At 32.0% G+C, this 16,651-nt stretch overlaps 1 protein-coding gene across 1 annotated transcript; it reads right to left on the reverse strand.

Annotated features, from left to right (window-relative positions):
- Positions 1-10,053: 10,053 nt before the first annotated feature.
- Positions 10,054-15,721, reverse strand: LOC114755711 (GDSL esterase/lipase At1g71250-like). The gene is made up of 5 exons (XM_028944578.1): positions 15,457-15,721; positions 13,395-13,522; positions 12,255-12,497; positions 11,133-11,382; positions 10,054-10,274 (listed from the first exon to the last, which is right to left on the reverse strand). The coding sequence occupies exons 1-5, from the start codon at positions 15,719-15,721 to the stop codon at positions 10,054-10,056; spliced, it is 1,107 nt and encodes a 368-aa protein (XP_028800411.1).
- Positions 15,722-16,651: the final 930 nt, after the last annotated feature.

Raw genomic sequence — 16,651 nt, forward strand, 5'->3', positions numbered from 1 at the left:
CTATGCATAGAGTTCAAAACTTCAAGCAATTGGCCAAAACACTCAAGATCAAGTCATAACAAAATACAAAATACTGTGTAAGAATACAAATGCCAAAGTATAGAAAAGCAAGATATTTGTTTCTATTTGCAAAAAAATTTTATGCTATGAAATGCAAAAGCTAAGTTCAAAAACTGAAACTCAACGAGAATCAACCTAAATCACAATGGTATGAAAAACCAATTACTAGAGAACCAATTTCTTGGCTCCCTGGCAACGACGCCATTGATCAAGACCGGAATGTTACCTTTCAGGTCGTTAAAAATTGTGATTGCACCAAATAATATAGTACAGGGCACAACCAATCGTTCTTCTTGAGGAGTGCTTTATTGGAAAACAACCTAGTCTAAATTGGTAATCAAAAACATGGTGACTTGGGTAAAGGAAAGGGGGATTTTCAATTGTTTAAGGTGGTGCAATAAATGAAAAGTGCAGAGAATTAAATGTTTTTGGTATTTTAATTAAGTGAAGAAATGTTTTGGATTAAGAGGGAATTATGGTGAAACAGTCTCTTGATGATGAAAACTCAGCTATCACTACTCTTTAAAATGATTGGGAGTTTTAGAAAATTTCTAAGTCTAAAGAAAACCCCAAGTAATCACTTGGGTCCAATGTATTAATTAATGAAAATTTACTTTAATTGAAGTTAATTAACATCTCTTAAAACACTGTTAGAAACCACTTAGAGTGCAGATGAACGGATGATGCAAATGTCCTCAGAAAGTCAATTGACAATCAATGAATTCCAAGCATACAGATTAATCACCAATGATCACTGATAATTAAATGAACACAGGGGTTCAAAACTGATATATATGAACCAACATTAACAGCATCTAATCCAAATACATTCAATAGTCTAAACAAAAGATTTACAGTCATAAATCAAGTCTGAAACAGATGCAGAAATCCCTAAATCTAGAAATCTCTAACACAGAATCAAACACAAGTTTAGATCGATAACTCCCCTATTAGGTCTTTGAGCTCAAGCTTCGTCCTCCATCACTAAGAGGCTAAGGGTTAGCCTCTCATGTCTTTAAACCACTTGGAATCGCTCCAGGAATGAATAGTCATGGTTAATGCTAAAAATAGGGCTGGAAAAATGGAGAAGAAGGTGGTTGAAGTGGTTTAATTGGTTTAGAAATGCAGAAAATGTTGAAAAGATGAAGAAAAATGGAGGTTTTGGGTATAGGATCAATACAGGCTTGAGAGAGAATGGAGGAGGCTACTATCCTTGCAAATCTGCAGAATGGAAGACTCTCTTTACGTGGTGGCTGCCCCCTTCAGGTGTAGAAGCTCAGAAACCTATTCCAAAACGCACAGCTTACCTTAATGCACTCAGGTCATGACTTAAGGGGCCTAGTCGCAACCTAGGGAGACAAAAAGCTTTCATCTTGACTCAAGTCCAAAATGCATAGTTTCATTAAAAGGGCATCCAGGTCACAACCTCAGCAGTCCATGTCGCGACTCGAGGAGGTAGAACACTCCAAACTCTTGTGTTTTGGTCCTTGTAACTTTGTGGCTCCATCAATGCTCCATCTTGGGTCTTGGATCCTTCTCCAATTGCCTAAAAATCACAACAAAAAGCTTTGTAAAGACTAACTGATTACAAATCAAGGCAATTACAATTAAGGAGAGAAAAATGACCTTTTTTACCCCTTAAACACCAAAATGCAATGCATGACTCAATGTAATCAAATGGATATAAATGCATGCATAATAAGGGTAAAAGTGTTGCAAAATATTAGAAAACACTTAAGAAAACCATATAAAGATTGGGTTCTATCAGCTATTCTATATGAAAAAAAATTGACAACATAACAGCTTAAAATTAAGCATTTCCCAAGATTTATGCCCTCTATTTGACTTCAAATAAAGTATTAAACAACAAATCAACAATAAGGCAATTTCAATAACAACATCTGAATTAACTAACATTCAATAATTTGGAAAAATATAAAACATAAGGCCCTCAAGTTAATTTCAATTACAAAAGCAAAGAATCTATGGCGAAAATAGAAAACATAAAACCCAAATGACTCTTCTTTTTCACACTAATTGTTATTAAATCCTCGCATATAGCCAGCAAGGCAATTTTAATCTAACTAGTTATACTTTTAGGTACTAACATATAGCAAGCAGTCCTCTACAAAGCCCATATTAAGCTTCTACAAACCAAAAATAAGCAATACTTTTAAATAGAATAGAAATCAAAAGACTTAAATATAGAGCAATGATCCCATTCAACCCATAAACTAACAGCTCATGCGAGTTGAAAAAACTCACTTATGAACAAACTGAATTTTTTTCCAATTCATTATCCTACAATCATGAGATGAAGACTAACTTCCTGCAGTATACAAAATAAACTTTTTAGCTGAATACAAGCGTTTCTTTCTACCCCACATGGATAAAAGTAGATAAACAGGAATTAATTCTAATCCCCATATAATGAAAAAAAGTTAAATGTCTTGAGAAGAAAATAATTCTATTTGACCTCTATACATTGCTAACATTAGGAAAAATGCAACAAGGTAGAAGAAACCACAAAATCAAATTATTGATCTTAAAGAAGAATATGACCAATCTGAAGTAATAAAATTTGGAGAACAGGCTGCGAAAAAACATGATAATACTCACTGATTGCGAAAGAGAAGAAACGGATCACAGAGGGCAATGATGATAGAGGAGGACCACAAAGGGCGATGATGATGGAGTAGGAACCACAAAAACATTTAAGGAAAGTTCAAAAATGATGTGGGGATGGCAGATTAGAGTACTAAGGGCCCGTTTGGTAGCATGGAACTGGAGGGGTGGCAAGTGGAAATGGAACTGGAACCCAAAATTTGGTTGTTTGGTGTCCTTGAACCCACTTCTGTGGAAGTGCCAATTCCATCAAATATGGGAACCGGCACTTCCTTCCCCAAATCGGGGAACTGGCTTCCAGTTCCATGGAACTGGAACCATGACCATTTTGCCCCTACCCCATTTCATCTTCTTCCTCGGTGCCTCCCACCCAACCTCCACTGATCATCTACCGGCGATGGACCTCCACGGCAGCAACAATATGATTCTTCTTCAACGACGGCTATATGGTTCTTCTCTAGCGATGAAGACATGGCTCTTCTCCACGGCCCCAGCAACAACAGATCATAACTCCACCTTCCAGCAATGAATGTGACTCCATCTTCATCTCCCTCCGACAACGAGTTCGAGACCACCGTCACCTCCTTGCAGCTTTTTTTCCTGCAATTTTATTTGTTCGATTCGTTCTTCTGGTTTGTGTTCTTTTGAGGAAGATCTGGAGATTTTGTTTCTAATTTCCTACCATTTTGATTTTGGTTATAAACAGTGAAGATGTTTTTATTTTTTCCCTGCAATTTCATTTGCTTCGATTTGTTTTTTCGGTTCATGTTCTTCTCAGGAAGATATGAGATTTTGTATGAAATTTCCTACAATTTTCTTGGGATTTTGATTTTCTGTTTGCAAGACAGATCTAGAGATTGCATCTCCATGTATTGTTTCTGGTTTTGTTCCTTTTTTGCTCTGCTGAGGGCGGTGGTAGTTGGATGAAGGTGGTGCTCCTCCGGTTAACATTAGTTGGAGGTGGAAGAGATTTATGGTTTGTTAGAGGGCATTTTGGTATTTTCATATTATAGGTACATATTTTGATTAAAAATTATATCACACTTCTTCCATTCTACCAAACATGTTTTAAAACCTACTTCCTTTTCCACTTCCACTTTCATTTCCACTTCTATTTCCACTTCCACTTCCATCAAAAACTCCTCCATCATACCAAACGAGGGGTAAGAGGTATGAGCAGAGCATGTGAAAGAGAATGGCGCCTGAAATTTTAAATCAAGTTCGAGCAAAATAAAACAGATTAGGGATTTTAAAACACAATACTTGAGGTTTTTTAGTATAACTGTCAAATATGTAAAACAAATATTTGATTATTATATTTAAAAACGGTCAAGTATTATTAAACTTGACAGTTATAGAGGAACCGTCAAATATTTGTCAAAAATACTTGATGGTTCCTTGAGGAACCATCAAGTGTTCTTAGAAAATATTTGACGGCTCTAAAAGGAACCGTCAAGTATTCCTTACATATTTGACGATTCCTATAAAACCGTCAAATTTTACTCTTATTTGATGTTTTTTTTTATAACTATCAAGTATGATATTTCAAGTATTTTACATTCTGTAGTAGTGTGTTAAGCACAATGGTTAACTGGTTAATCAAGAGACATGTGAATGGGCATTGTTGTGATTTCTTTGATAAGGTATCATCTGACATGTCATCATTTCTAATGTCATCCTCTGAGGCATCATCCTGTAAGTATTTTTTTGCAAAGGATGGACCCCCAGTACTGAAATGAGTCTCTTTGCATCTGAGCTTTGGCCAGTGGTGGTTCTGCAACAAGTTCATACAAGTTCATCTCTGAGTCTGTTGCAGCATTCTTAATTCTGAGTTTGTCTCGTAGATGGAGGAGTCAACGTGTTATTTCTTTGACTCTAAATACCTTGATAACTTTTCATTCATAAGGCCAATTGGGCTACGTAAAATGCGCCAAAAGCATAGAAATTATCCAACATGTAAGCTAATGACTTAGCTTCTTAATTGATATTTCGCTGGCCAAAAAAAAAAAAAAACTTGATATCTCACAATTTCAAAGTCCTGGAGTGTCATTATTTTTTCATTAGTATGGTCTGTGATTTCAAGGTGGAGGGAGAGGGGATGGAAAAATTTTCTAATAAATTCAGATAAAAATACATAAATGCGGTTGAATATTTTTAATTAATTTTTTCTTACGTTCTTATATTTTATTTCTATTAAAATTTTATAACTCCACTTTTTTTAAAAAAATTGAACTTATTAAAATTTCACCTCATCCCACATTCCTTTGTGGCCAAATACATAAAAGTTTCATCCTCCAAATCACAAAACTTTTAAAAATAGACCAAAAGATTAAATTAATTCAATATTAGGATAAAAAGGTTTGATAGTTTTATTCTTTAATTTACAACTTCATAACCATTAAGTTGTAAGTGAGATTTATTTATTTTTAAAAGTAAACGAAAAATTTAATATGTTAAAAATATGATAATTTCTCATGGTTTGATAATTATGGTCCATAATTTGCAATTTTGACTACTAATTTGGAAGTGGTTCATTTATTTAGGAAAGAAAAATAAATAATTTTCATAATTTCTAGTAGTTTAATACTCATCATGTTTCTTAATTTACAATTTTATAACTATTAGCTTGCAAGTGAGGTCATCATTTTACTGGAAGGGCGTCAAGGGTACTAATTAATTCAATAATTCCGTCAAATCACTAAAGGACCTTTGATCTTATTTGGGTTTTCATAATTTTGATTCCTAGATATGGTTAACTGAATTTTGAGAGGATTGTATTAAACTTTTGAGGGAAAAAAATATAATTACTAAAAAATTTCAATAACACGTTAGTAGGTTGTAATTTGAAGGTGAAAAATACTCCTCCGGTCCTTAATATAGAACCCAATTATTGAGTTGGTTTTGGTCTTAAATATAAGACTCATTTCTCATATTTATCAATTTTCTCTAAATTACCCCTATGAATACTCCCTCAACCATAATTAAGTAGAAGAGGAAGATGGGGTATTAAGAAAGATGATTATGGTATTTTAGGAAAAATATATCACATTTCTTATAATTAACTAACTTACCTAACTTCCTTAATCTAATCAAATTAGTTAAATTGGTCTTATATTAAGGATATGAGGAGTAATAACTTTTCACTTGTTATTAAAAAATTTTGGTAATTATATTTTTATGGAATTTTATCACAATTCTCTTTTTAAGTTTTTGGTCATTAAATGTCATTCCTTCTACAAAATCTCTAGATAGGGAAAATCAAGTGTTTTTTAGGGGTGACGCTAATGTTATCCATCAAGTTCCATATATTCAAATAGAGAGGGGAAGAAGTCAATTAAGCCGTCTTGTTCTCGATCCATGCAGTTTTTTGTTCGTAGAAAGTATAGGGTTATAGACTATTTTAAAACTGTTTTTTTTTTTTACTGATTGAAATTAAAAATTTAACCCCTCACTTTCCCACTTAAGTTTAAACAATGGGGACTTTTTTTTTTTTTGGTGACAACAATGGGGACTAATATGGGTATTAATAATATCTAAAGAAATAAACTATAGCAACGAAGATTAAAATGGACCAAAACTATGAGGATAAAAATGTTAGATTGCCTTTTGTAATAAGAAAGGTTTTTATTACTTACCAAACATATCATCCCCCCCCCCCCGGGGTATTCTCTCAATTCCGTCCCAATCCACACAGGAGGGAGAAAAAATAAGCAACTTGTGTCTTTCATCACCACCAGTTTTTCTTTTTTGGCCCTGATACAATAAGCACTACAAAAAAACAGAGCATTAGTGATGGAATTTAGCGATAGAATTACTCCGTCACTAATTCGTGACAAATTCCATGTCACTAAAATTAGCAATGAAATTTAGTGAAGAAAAATTTTTGTCATCAAATTAGTAACAGATTAGTGATGAAATTATATTCCGTTGCTAATTTAGTGACATAATTTTATTCTGTTGCTAAAATCTATCACTAATCCATCTCTGATTGTGTTGTATAAGGATTAATAATGAAATTTTTCTGTCACCAGTTTTCATTATTAATACGTCACTAAATCTCTTCACAAAACAATGTGACTGAATTAGAGACGAAAAAATTCCGTCACTAATTTTTTATCGATATTCCGTCACTAATCCGTTACAAAAAAATACAATATAAATATATAATAATTATTTTTAATATTCATTATTAAAATAAAATATAATATATGATACTTTTCAATAATATGTTATGTAAATTAAAAAATACATGTATTATAAATAAAAATAAAAATAATTAAATATAATATACTTATTATTTTATTTAATATTTGAATAAAAATATTAATGACTAGTTATTTTTAATAAAATAAAAAAATTAGATTGAAGTAAATAATAATATATATTAAATTATATATAATATTTATCATATACATATATTTGTATTTGTAATTGGAAATATTATATATATATATATATATATCTATTTTTGCATAAAACTCCATAGGTGTTTTTTAGTTCAATTGATAAAGGTTTCAGTATGCTAGTTAAAAAACTATCACTCTTTCATAAATTGAGCCAATTTGTGATGTGGTGATGATATGGACAAAGGAATGATGTAGCAACTCATGACGATGGACATGTGGCTATGATGTGGACAAGGAGATGATGTGACAACATGGGAAAGAGATGGTGATGGCATAGCAATGACGTGGCGACACGATGATGATGTGGACAAGGGGATAACGTGATAACATGGGGGGAGAGAACAAGTGGTGAGGTGGAGGCTAATGATAATAAAGCGGTTGCTCTGTGACATTTTAAATTTGCAAAATAAAAAAATTTAGCAATGGAAATTAGTGATAAAAAATTTTTATCACTAATTTGTAGCGGAATTTTCATTACAAATCCATCACTATTTTTTGATAGAATTTTTGTCAAATACCCGTCTCTAATTTGCGATGGATTAGTGATAGAAATTTTTCGTCACTAATTTTTGTCGCTAATCTGTTAGTAATCTATCGCTCATTAGCGATAGAATTTTGAATTATGTCACTAAATAATTAGCAAAAAAAGATTTATTGCTAATTTTGTCACTAACTAAATTTCATCACTAATCTATCACTAATTTTGTTGCTAATTTACTGTTTTTTTTTTTTTTGGATGAAGTTCAATTTCCTTTACAGTGCGCCTATATATGTGTATATGTATGTATGTAAAGGAATTTCTAAGAGTCTCGGTTCAATTACAAAGTTTGTGGTAGATATCAAACATACTAAATCAAAAATCTAAATTAAATTATCTACCTACGTTAATGTATTTATATATTTATATTCAAAGAGAATGAAAAACAATATGCGAGTTCATTTCTCATTATATTTAGAGCAAAATACACTAACCATTCATCTGTTTTATCTAATTATATAAGCACTATTTCTTTTTTGAAAACGCAAATGGACCTTCCTTCAAATTAAAATATATTTAGCATATTCATTGACGAAAATCTACTGAACCTGGACATGGAGTACTCAACATTCTTGTCTCAGGAGCTACAATGAGCCGGATCAAATTCCCTGATAGGCTAGTTTAGCCTATCAAATAAGTTCTACATTTATTAAATGTTCCATTAATGCTTCTAAATAATAATTTTCTACACTGAATTTTAAGAAAAAGTAGTGTATGACATCATATGCCTGCAACGTTGGCTAAACATGAGCACTATGCATATATTGAACTTTACAGAGCCAGGTATTTGTTAACATGAAGACTCGATTGTCCTACTTAGATAGTCAATATCAAGCAAGGACAGCATGATTCGTTCTTTATACTTTGTATTTGTAAACATCAAACCTGTGTGAGTTGAGTATGCTTTATTTTTTTGCATCTTTGCTTTTGACCTTCTTGTATTTAAGCAACCTTATTCAGAACACATTCTTTGGTCTTATTTACTCTTTTTGTGTATTCACTGAAGATATAAATGCTCCATTTATTGAGGAATAAGGCAATACAACCAAGCATTAAAATCAAGATACTAGTAAAAATAAGACTAAACACATCAGACGCTAACTAATTTATCAAGATTTGGTGATAGTGAAAATCGAGATGGTAGTGATTGTTTTGCGAAATGCCTGCAGGATCTTCTATCCAGTCCAATGCACACATAATGTGGGGAGATGTTAAAATTCTAACTTGTTGAGATGATCATATATATAGAAACTAAAATGAGTGACAGCGAAGTGCATTATGTATAACATTATTTACCCTGGGAAATAGAATTTGCTAGTACAGATGGCTTTGGTACACTTTGGCCAGAGTACGCACAGTTTAGTTTTATTTAGTCTGTTTCTTCTTTACAATGTTGGTTTGTCATCTGTCATGACATCTTTTCCTGTAGATTTATGGAGAGTCAACTGGCACTGCTGCAACAGATGACACTAGTTATGGAGATCCTGTCCAGAAAGCAGAAGCCATGGCTTTTCGTCGAGCTTGTGCACGCTTTTGGGCTAGGACTTTACCTTTACCATGAAGATGCATCATAGACGGTTGGTTCTGCTATTCAAGTTCAAATGGTTTGTGACTGCCGTTGTTTCTTTTGTTTGCAGACTTGGTCTATTAATCTGAAGGAAATCATATACATAGGGATAATACTAATAGGAAGCCATTTTGTTTATTGTCACTTTCAATTGGCCTCCACAGGCTTCCGCAGTAACATGTAAGATTTTCCAGGTCATATATCTTTTGGATTCTTTCCATTAATCTGCCTTGCTCACATGCAGATTGAAGGAAATTGTATTGCTGTTCCTTGTGAATGAAAGTATATTCCTAGAATCATCATTTTTGCTGTTTACTAAACTGTTGGTATTTTTATCTTTGAAAAAGAAATCCATATTTTATCCCTTCGATTGCTGCATTTTTATTTAAATTAAGAATGTTGCTAAAATCAGCATCTATTGTATTTGATACTTGTTGACTTGTTTGAGTAGTGTGAAATGTTAACACACACAACCCACACACACACACACACAATCAAGTCATATGACTTGTTTGAGTAGTGTGAAATGTTAACACACACAAAACACACACACACACACAATCAAGTCATAGGAAGGCGCATTATGCATAGTTTATCTAGACATGGTGACCGTGAAAATCAAGATGCTAGTGATATTTTTTGAAATGATTGTAGATTCTGGTATTCTGTCCAATGCGCATATAACATGCAGATTCTAGGATTCTATCTTTCTTATTAAGATGATTATGGATATATATAAAATGAATGATAGAGAAGTAAATTATATATTACTACTTCATTCAGCCAGGGAAATAGAGCTTGCTAGTAGAGGTGGTTTTGGTACATTTTGGCTAAGATTATTCTGAGTTCAGAGATAGCTAAAGAAGAGCCATCTGCTGAATATTAACGGGGTAAGAATCAGAAGGTGGGCCATTAACAGCTCTCCAAGAGAAGACATATGCTGCAGATTGTGTTGGATGAAAGGCATCCCAAAACACATATTGGCCTCTGTTTGGGCAGGGAACTTGCAGAGGAAGACATGTTATCTGCCCTTGGTTCCTTCCAATTCCACAGCAGCCTCTATCAATCACACTGAATGCTGCGCAACATCGCCATAATACCATTTTCGGTCAAATTAGTTTATCACATCATTTTATGTGAGAAGAGGACACACACACTTGGAAGTTTGAATTTTGCAGTATGTCGCTTAAAAGAGGGTGTCGGTGTGTGTGAGAGAGAGAAAAGGGTGAAAATTTAAGTGCACACAAGCACAAATTTGGATCCTGAAGCTTAAATTGAGAGAGAGAGAGAGAGAGAGAGGGTGAAATTTAAGTGAGTCTCATATTCCTACACAATTTCTCACTTAGAGACACGAGGGATTTCACTCTTTGGGTCTAAATATCTAAATTGAAAAATTATTGAAAAAGCGATTATGTACACACTTGGAGAATATATACAAAATGAAGTATGTGGAGTACATCTAAAATGAAAGGAAGTTGAGAAAGAAAAGAGGAAGTGAGTTTTCAATTTCACTTACTGCAGGTCTCGATTTCGGAGGCTCTTCACAGATTTCATAAACTAGAAAATCAAGATTAATATACAGACAGTTTTAAGGGATTATATGCAAGTGCAGAGATATATGAAGCACTTGTAAAGTGAGAACTATTTTGTATCTATCTGTTTCATATGTATGCATGGGTTTCTTTTGTGAGTAAAATCCGAATTATTTACTAACTTCTAAGGACACATAAAAGATGCACCTTCTAGATTCATAGAAAAATCTGTGAACTGTCTCTGAATCTGAGTTGAGAGACAAAGCAAGAAAATGGGGCATTGAGTCTTGAAAATGCACTCTCTCTCTCTCTCTCTGAGATAGATTATAGAATCATATGTTAGATATAAGTGGATCTAAATGAATATAGAAACAAGCTGTTTAAGATGGGATTAGAAAGCTTACAGTAGGCAGCAGGGTTATTGAGGATATCACCAAATACAGCATAAGTATTGCCATAAGCAAACATGGCATCAGGATGGTTCTTATTGAACTGCTCAACCATGGCCCTGAGGCCTTCATTGAAGGTCCCAAGCATCTGATTCACCACATCTGCACACCTTCCTGGTGGGGCCCTTGCTCTCTGGTTTGGGATGCATCCCAGTGGCCCTACCCCTGCTATGAAGAATTTCCTTAGCCCTACACTGTATAGTGCCTGCAAATCCCAACACTTCCATCTTCAATCATATATAGCTCCTAGTAAATCCTTATTTTAGTCTCACTCAAGAGTGTAAGTGTATTTTTGAGTGGACGGCCAGGTCATGTATTTTTTTTAACTTAACTGTATCTTTTGTATTTTTTTTAAAAAAGGGTAGATGAAGTCCGAGGTCCAAAGTCCAAACTCCACTGTGATCGCTCAATAATTTAGGTGTATTTTCAATTGTATTTGATGTCAAGCTCTTCAACTAAGACATGATAAAACCATGCTAAGAGTGCTATTATTCTTCATTTGGGGTTTGATAAATTTTGAACTAGCTCGTAGTATTATATTAAAGGGTTAAGATGTAAATTTATCCCGGAAATTTTCACCTAAAAACATTGGGTATTAAGAAGTTTTTTTAGATGCAAATTTTTTTTGAAAATTTAAAATTGTAATAATTTTGCCCTTTACTATTAAAAAAAGACAATGACAATTAAAATAGTAACATTTACCGTTAACATTTTTAACAGTAAAAAGGTAAAATTTTTTAGTGTCTAGCATTTATGAGTGATAAATTTCAGAAAAAATTTGCACCTTAACCTAATATTAAATAATTACTATCTCTAATTCTTAATATAAGAGCTAGTTGAGGAGTTGAATTCAATTTTAAATGTTGGATTTCAATTCACTTTGTCTTCCAAATTTATAATTTTTTTTATTGATTGTACATATTAAGGAGTAATTTCAATGCATATGATTTAAAATGGTAGTTTAGAAAAATTAACATACATTTATTACAAATAACTAATTTAACTAATGTTTCTTAATATCTCTAAAATTAGTTATCTAGTTTTTATATTTAAAAACAGAAAAAAAAAAAATATTACCAGAATTTGACGAGCATAGCTGTTGAGAAGAAGATTGCCAAACTGTTGCGGATTATAGAGGTAACTGGAATTGTATAATGTAGGTAATAGATAGTTGTTGATATAATCGTTGCTTCCAAACACCGAAATTGCTATTGATTTGGCTAAGTATTGGCTCAATTGTGTTCCATTAATCATTGTTCTCACTTGATTCAATGTGTTCTCAAAATTCAACACTTGCTGGTTCAAGCTAAACCTCTCACCCTGCACATAATATATACACTAATTAATGTTCTGAAAAATATAAAAGGGTAAATGTGTAATTTTATTCCTGATCTTATTTCTCAAGTAAACTCAATATCCTGGTATTTTTAGTGGTGCAATTTTACTCATGATTTTTTGGTGCAATTTTATCCATAATATTTTTTGTTGTTGTAATTCTATCATTGATCTTATTTTCCAAGTGCATCAAAATAAAAAGATCACAAATAAAATTGCACAAAAGAGGGTCACAGGTAAAATTGCATCACTAAAAAGATCAGGGTATTGAGTTCACCTAAAATCAGGGGTAAAATTTCACCTTTGAAGTATAAAATAATGAGGTTTCTTTGGATCTTTAAAAAGGTATTATTTCTAGTTCTTAATATAATAGCTAGTTGACTAATTTGAGTAGATTAAGAAAACTAGTTAAACTAGTCATTTGTAATAAATATGTATTGTCTTCTTTAAAATATCCTTACTAATCAAATGTATTGGCTAGAACTTCTATTATTATAAGAACTACCTTGAAAAAAAAAAGATAAATATGAGAGACAAAATAAATTGGAGTCTTATATTTAAGACCAAAATAAAAGTCAAACAAACTCTTATATTAAGGACTAGAAGTAGTACTTTATAATTAATTGGCTGGGTTGATGCGTCTGAATTTAGTAACTTAAAGGGATGTATAACTGATGGTTAGGGTTTATTCACATAGTTGAACATTTAATTTAAGTGAATTCATTATTAAGTTTTAAAGGTTAGGAGGATTATTTGTGTATAATTCAAAATTGAGGAGAGGTTGTATTTATTTAATTTAGTATACACTAAATAATAAAATAAAAATAAAAACTATTTACTGAAACTTGAAAGCATATTATGAGTACAGGGAGAGTAATGTACGTAGTGACGGCCAGTTTCGTCAAGGATGCCACAAGCAGCAGAAGCGTAATTGACTCCATTAAGGATTCTGGTTCCTCTTGTTGTGGGATTTGCATATGCGGGTGCTGGAGGAACCCCTAACATGTTTCCTGCCAACATATATTCCCAATTTTTACTTTTAATCAAAACTAGATAATAATTCAAATTTTTTTAATGCTGTGTTTATTTTCTTAACGTTTAAACTCTGTTGAAATGGATTACAGACCCAAAAAAAAAAAAGAGCAGTTAAAATGCGTAAAAAAATTCAAAACAAAAAGCCACGGAAGCCTAATGAAATAATGTACTTGTATGCTTCACAATATAAGTCTGATTTAAAGGAAAAAATAGTTGTTAAAAGTAGGGATGGAAGTATGCTAAGCTCTTATTAGGGCGCTTATGACTTTGCCCATCTAAAGCCTAACCTAATCTATTTATTTCAGGATTATATTCAGGCCTATTTAGGTAACATTGTATGCCTATTTTTATAAGGCCTAGCTTATAGGCCTACATGCTTGACCTATTTAATTTTTTTTAAAATTGCACTATTATATATAATATGATATACATCAATTTTATAAATTATTTATAAAATTGCAAACTTTGGTTTGGACATAATTTTCACATCACAACATTCCTATATAAGATTAGTCCCTTTTCATGCATGAATTATTCACCTCTACTTCTCTTCTTTCCGATCACTCAAGATGGTAATGCTAGCCCACTTCCTCTCCCATGATTTGTGTTGGTGGCTAAAGCATAATAGTTATTGTAAGTTTATTTTAATAATATCTAAATCAAATATTATAATCTTAATAGGAAGAGTTTGCCACAATTTATGAGGAAAAAAAACCAAAAAAAGGCAAAATACAGTTTTACATGCCACTTGTTATGTACTCAGTTAATTTTAGAAAATATATCTAGTCAATTGATTCTTATTTCTACTAGATTCAACAACTATAGTCACTTTGCTTTCTTTTCTTTTTCTTGCTAAACTCTTATATTACAAGTGAGAATAGATTCTAAACTTTTAACATTATTTAAAAGCCTACATTTTAAGTAGGCCTTTAAAAAGCCTAAGGTTTTTTGAAAACTTAGGCTTAAGCCTAAGCTTTTATGTAGGCTTAAGCCCATGCTTAAACTTTAAATATCTATTATAAACCCAGTCTTATAACCTGGTATATTTTTATCCTTAGTTAAAAGGATGTTATACACACACACACACATATTTAAGCATGTGAAAAAATGTGCCCAACTTTTTAGATATGCCATTGTCAAAGTGATATTAAATATAATGAAGTAATTATTTATAAAATTTAATTGTACAAGACAATAAAAAAAAAGGGTAAAATATTAAATATTTAAGATATTATCAAAATAGACTTATATTTAAGGCAGAAGAAAATGATCTATATTAAACTCTATATTGAAATGTATTATTGGACACACAAGGCTGAAAAGTGTATGAAATAAAAAAGAAATACACACTAATCTAATGAAAATATGTGCAAAGATATTGATAATTAGAAAAGGATAAAACTTATATATCTAACCTTTGTAAACTTAAGGTGATTGTATCCACTTAAATCAAGATATCTGAATTCTTTATAGATTAAACATATAAGATTAAGTACCTAAGTCCTCTCCATTAAAAAAAAATTAAAAGGATTACCAATAACAAATTTTGCATCATAATAACAATTTTATTATAAGAAATAATTAGATTCTTTAACTTAATCAAGTTTCCAAGCCTCTAGAATTATCAGTCCATATAGTGTTCTGAAATTAATAACCTGATGACATTTCCCCCCGGGGGGAAGTAGACCTGTGCAACAAAAAAAAGAAAAAAGAAAAAGCAAGAAAGAACATGGTACTATATGACTTCTTAATAGGGACTTAACATTAATCACCCAATGGATTGACATTAGAAGTTATGAAGAAAATTTTCATTTACCAAAAATAAAGCAAAAAAACTATTAATGCATATGTGTGTGTGTGTGTGTGTGTCTAAAACAATCGCAAAGTCTGGTAAATAATTTATACATACCAATGAAGTCAATGATATTTAAGCCATTAGAGAATCTACCAGTAGGACCACCTCTCAAATCAATTCCATAAGGATAGTAATTGGACTTGGCTAAAGTGTTTAAGAAGTTATTGTTTCCAACGTCCACCAGCGAATCTCCAAACACAAACAAAGCTGGAATCCTCTGTGGCGACTGTGATTTCACTTCCATGCATATCATCATCATCAGAACCACAACAACAATAATCAAACCACTCACAACTCTATGATTATTCCACCTACCCATCATCATTATTTCTCTAACTCTCTCTGTTTAGATTTTCAGAGAAACCATGAATATATAATTAATGATGAACCAAACAAGGTGTGCGTGTTTGTGTATTTATATAGATATATAAATCTGTGTAGTAGTGATGTTTAATTTTACTTGAGGTTTCTGAAACTGTTAGAGTTGTTAATTTGTTGCAGAAAATGATGAAGTAAAGCCCATAGAATCAGTTTGTGTGGTTTTTTCTCGTGTTTTTGGCTTTGCCTTTTCAACGTCTTTATTATCTTTTTATTATTTTAGTTTACGGTATCTTCAGTTTCGTAACCATTTCATCAAGTTCTGAAACGACTGTGTGGTACTCCCTTGCTCCTGTTTATAAGATAGGGAGAGAAAGTTTTTCTTATCCTATTTATAAGTCATCTTATTTAATTTTTAACATGAATATACTATCTTATCCTTCATTTATTATATTATAGGTAGTTTTTGTTTAAAATAAATATATACATATTAAAGAGGGATAAAGTTAAAAACACAATTATATTTTAAGGGAAAATTAAAGCAGGTTAAGATTTTTCTTATCTTATATGAAATATGCTGAGAATGTCCTATTAAGGGGTAATGGTATGAGCAGTAACATGGAAGTTACGTTTATGATGTGCATGGGGTTTGTGCTTCCCTTTGGAATAAAATACTAGAAGTGATGCAAACCAACCGCTCGAATTGAGCCACTTTAAGAACACAGAAACATTAATTGGTACCAGAAAGCATTTCTAGTTCCAGCCTTTTACGCTAATTGTTGGAGGGATGGTATAGAAAGTGTGATTCATGGTATTTTTGTAAACAAAATGTGAGACTATTGTTGATTTTCTATGTTAGTTTCATTAGCAACTGGTGTTCAAAAAAATAATAATAATTTAAATTATTTAATATTCCCTTCAGTTTTAAATA

This window comes from Neltuma alba, unplaced genomic scaffold (genome assembly GCF_004799145.2).
Source record: "Neltuma alba isolate B1F8T4 unplaced genomic scaffold, ASM479914v2 tig00010324_pilon, whole genome shotgun sequence".
NCBI lineage: Eukaryota > Viridiplantae > Streptophyta > Magnoliopsida > Fabales > Fabaceae > Neltuma > Neltuma alba.

What these genes read in the sequence shown, in the direction of transcription:
- LOC114755711 (XM_028944578.1), bottom strand. Translation starts at nt 15,721, where the DNA reads ATGGGTAGGTGGAATAATCATAGAGTTGTGAGTGGTTTGATTATTGTT. An exon ending in AAATATCATTGACTTCATTG is followed by an intron (nt 13,523 to 15,456) that starts GTATGTATAAAT and finishes ATATGTTGGCAG; the next exon opens with GAAACATGTTAGGGGTTCCT. An exon ending in CAATAACCCTGCTGCCTACT is followed by an intron (nt 10,275 to 11,132) that starts GTAAGCTTTCTA and finishes GATGTTGCGCAG; the next exon opens with CATTCAGTGTGATTGATAGA.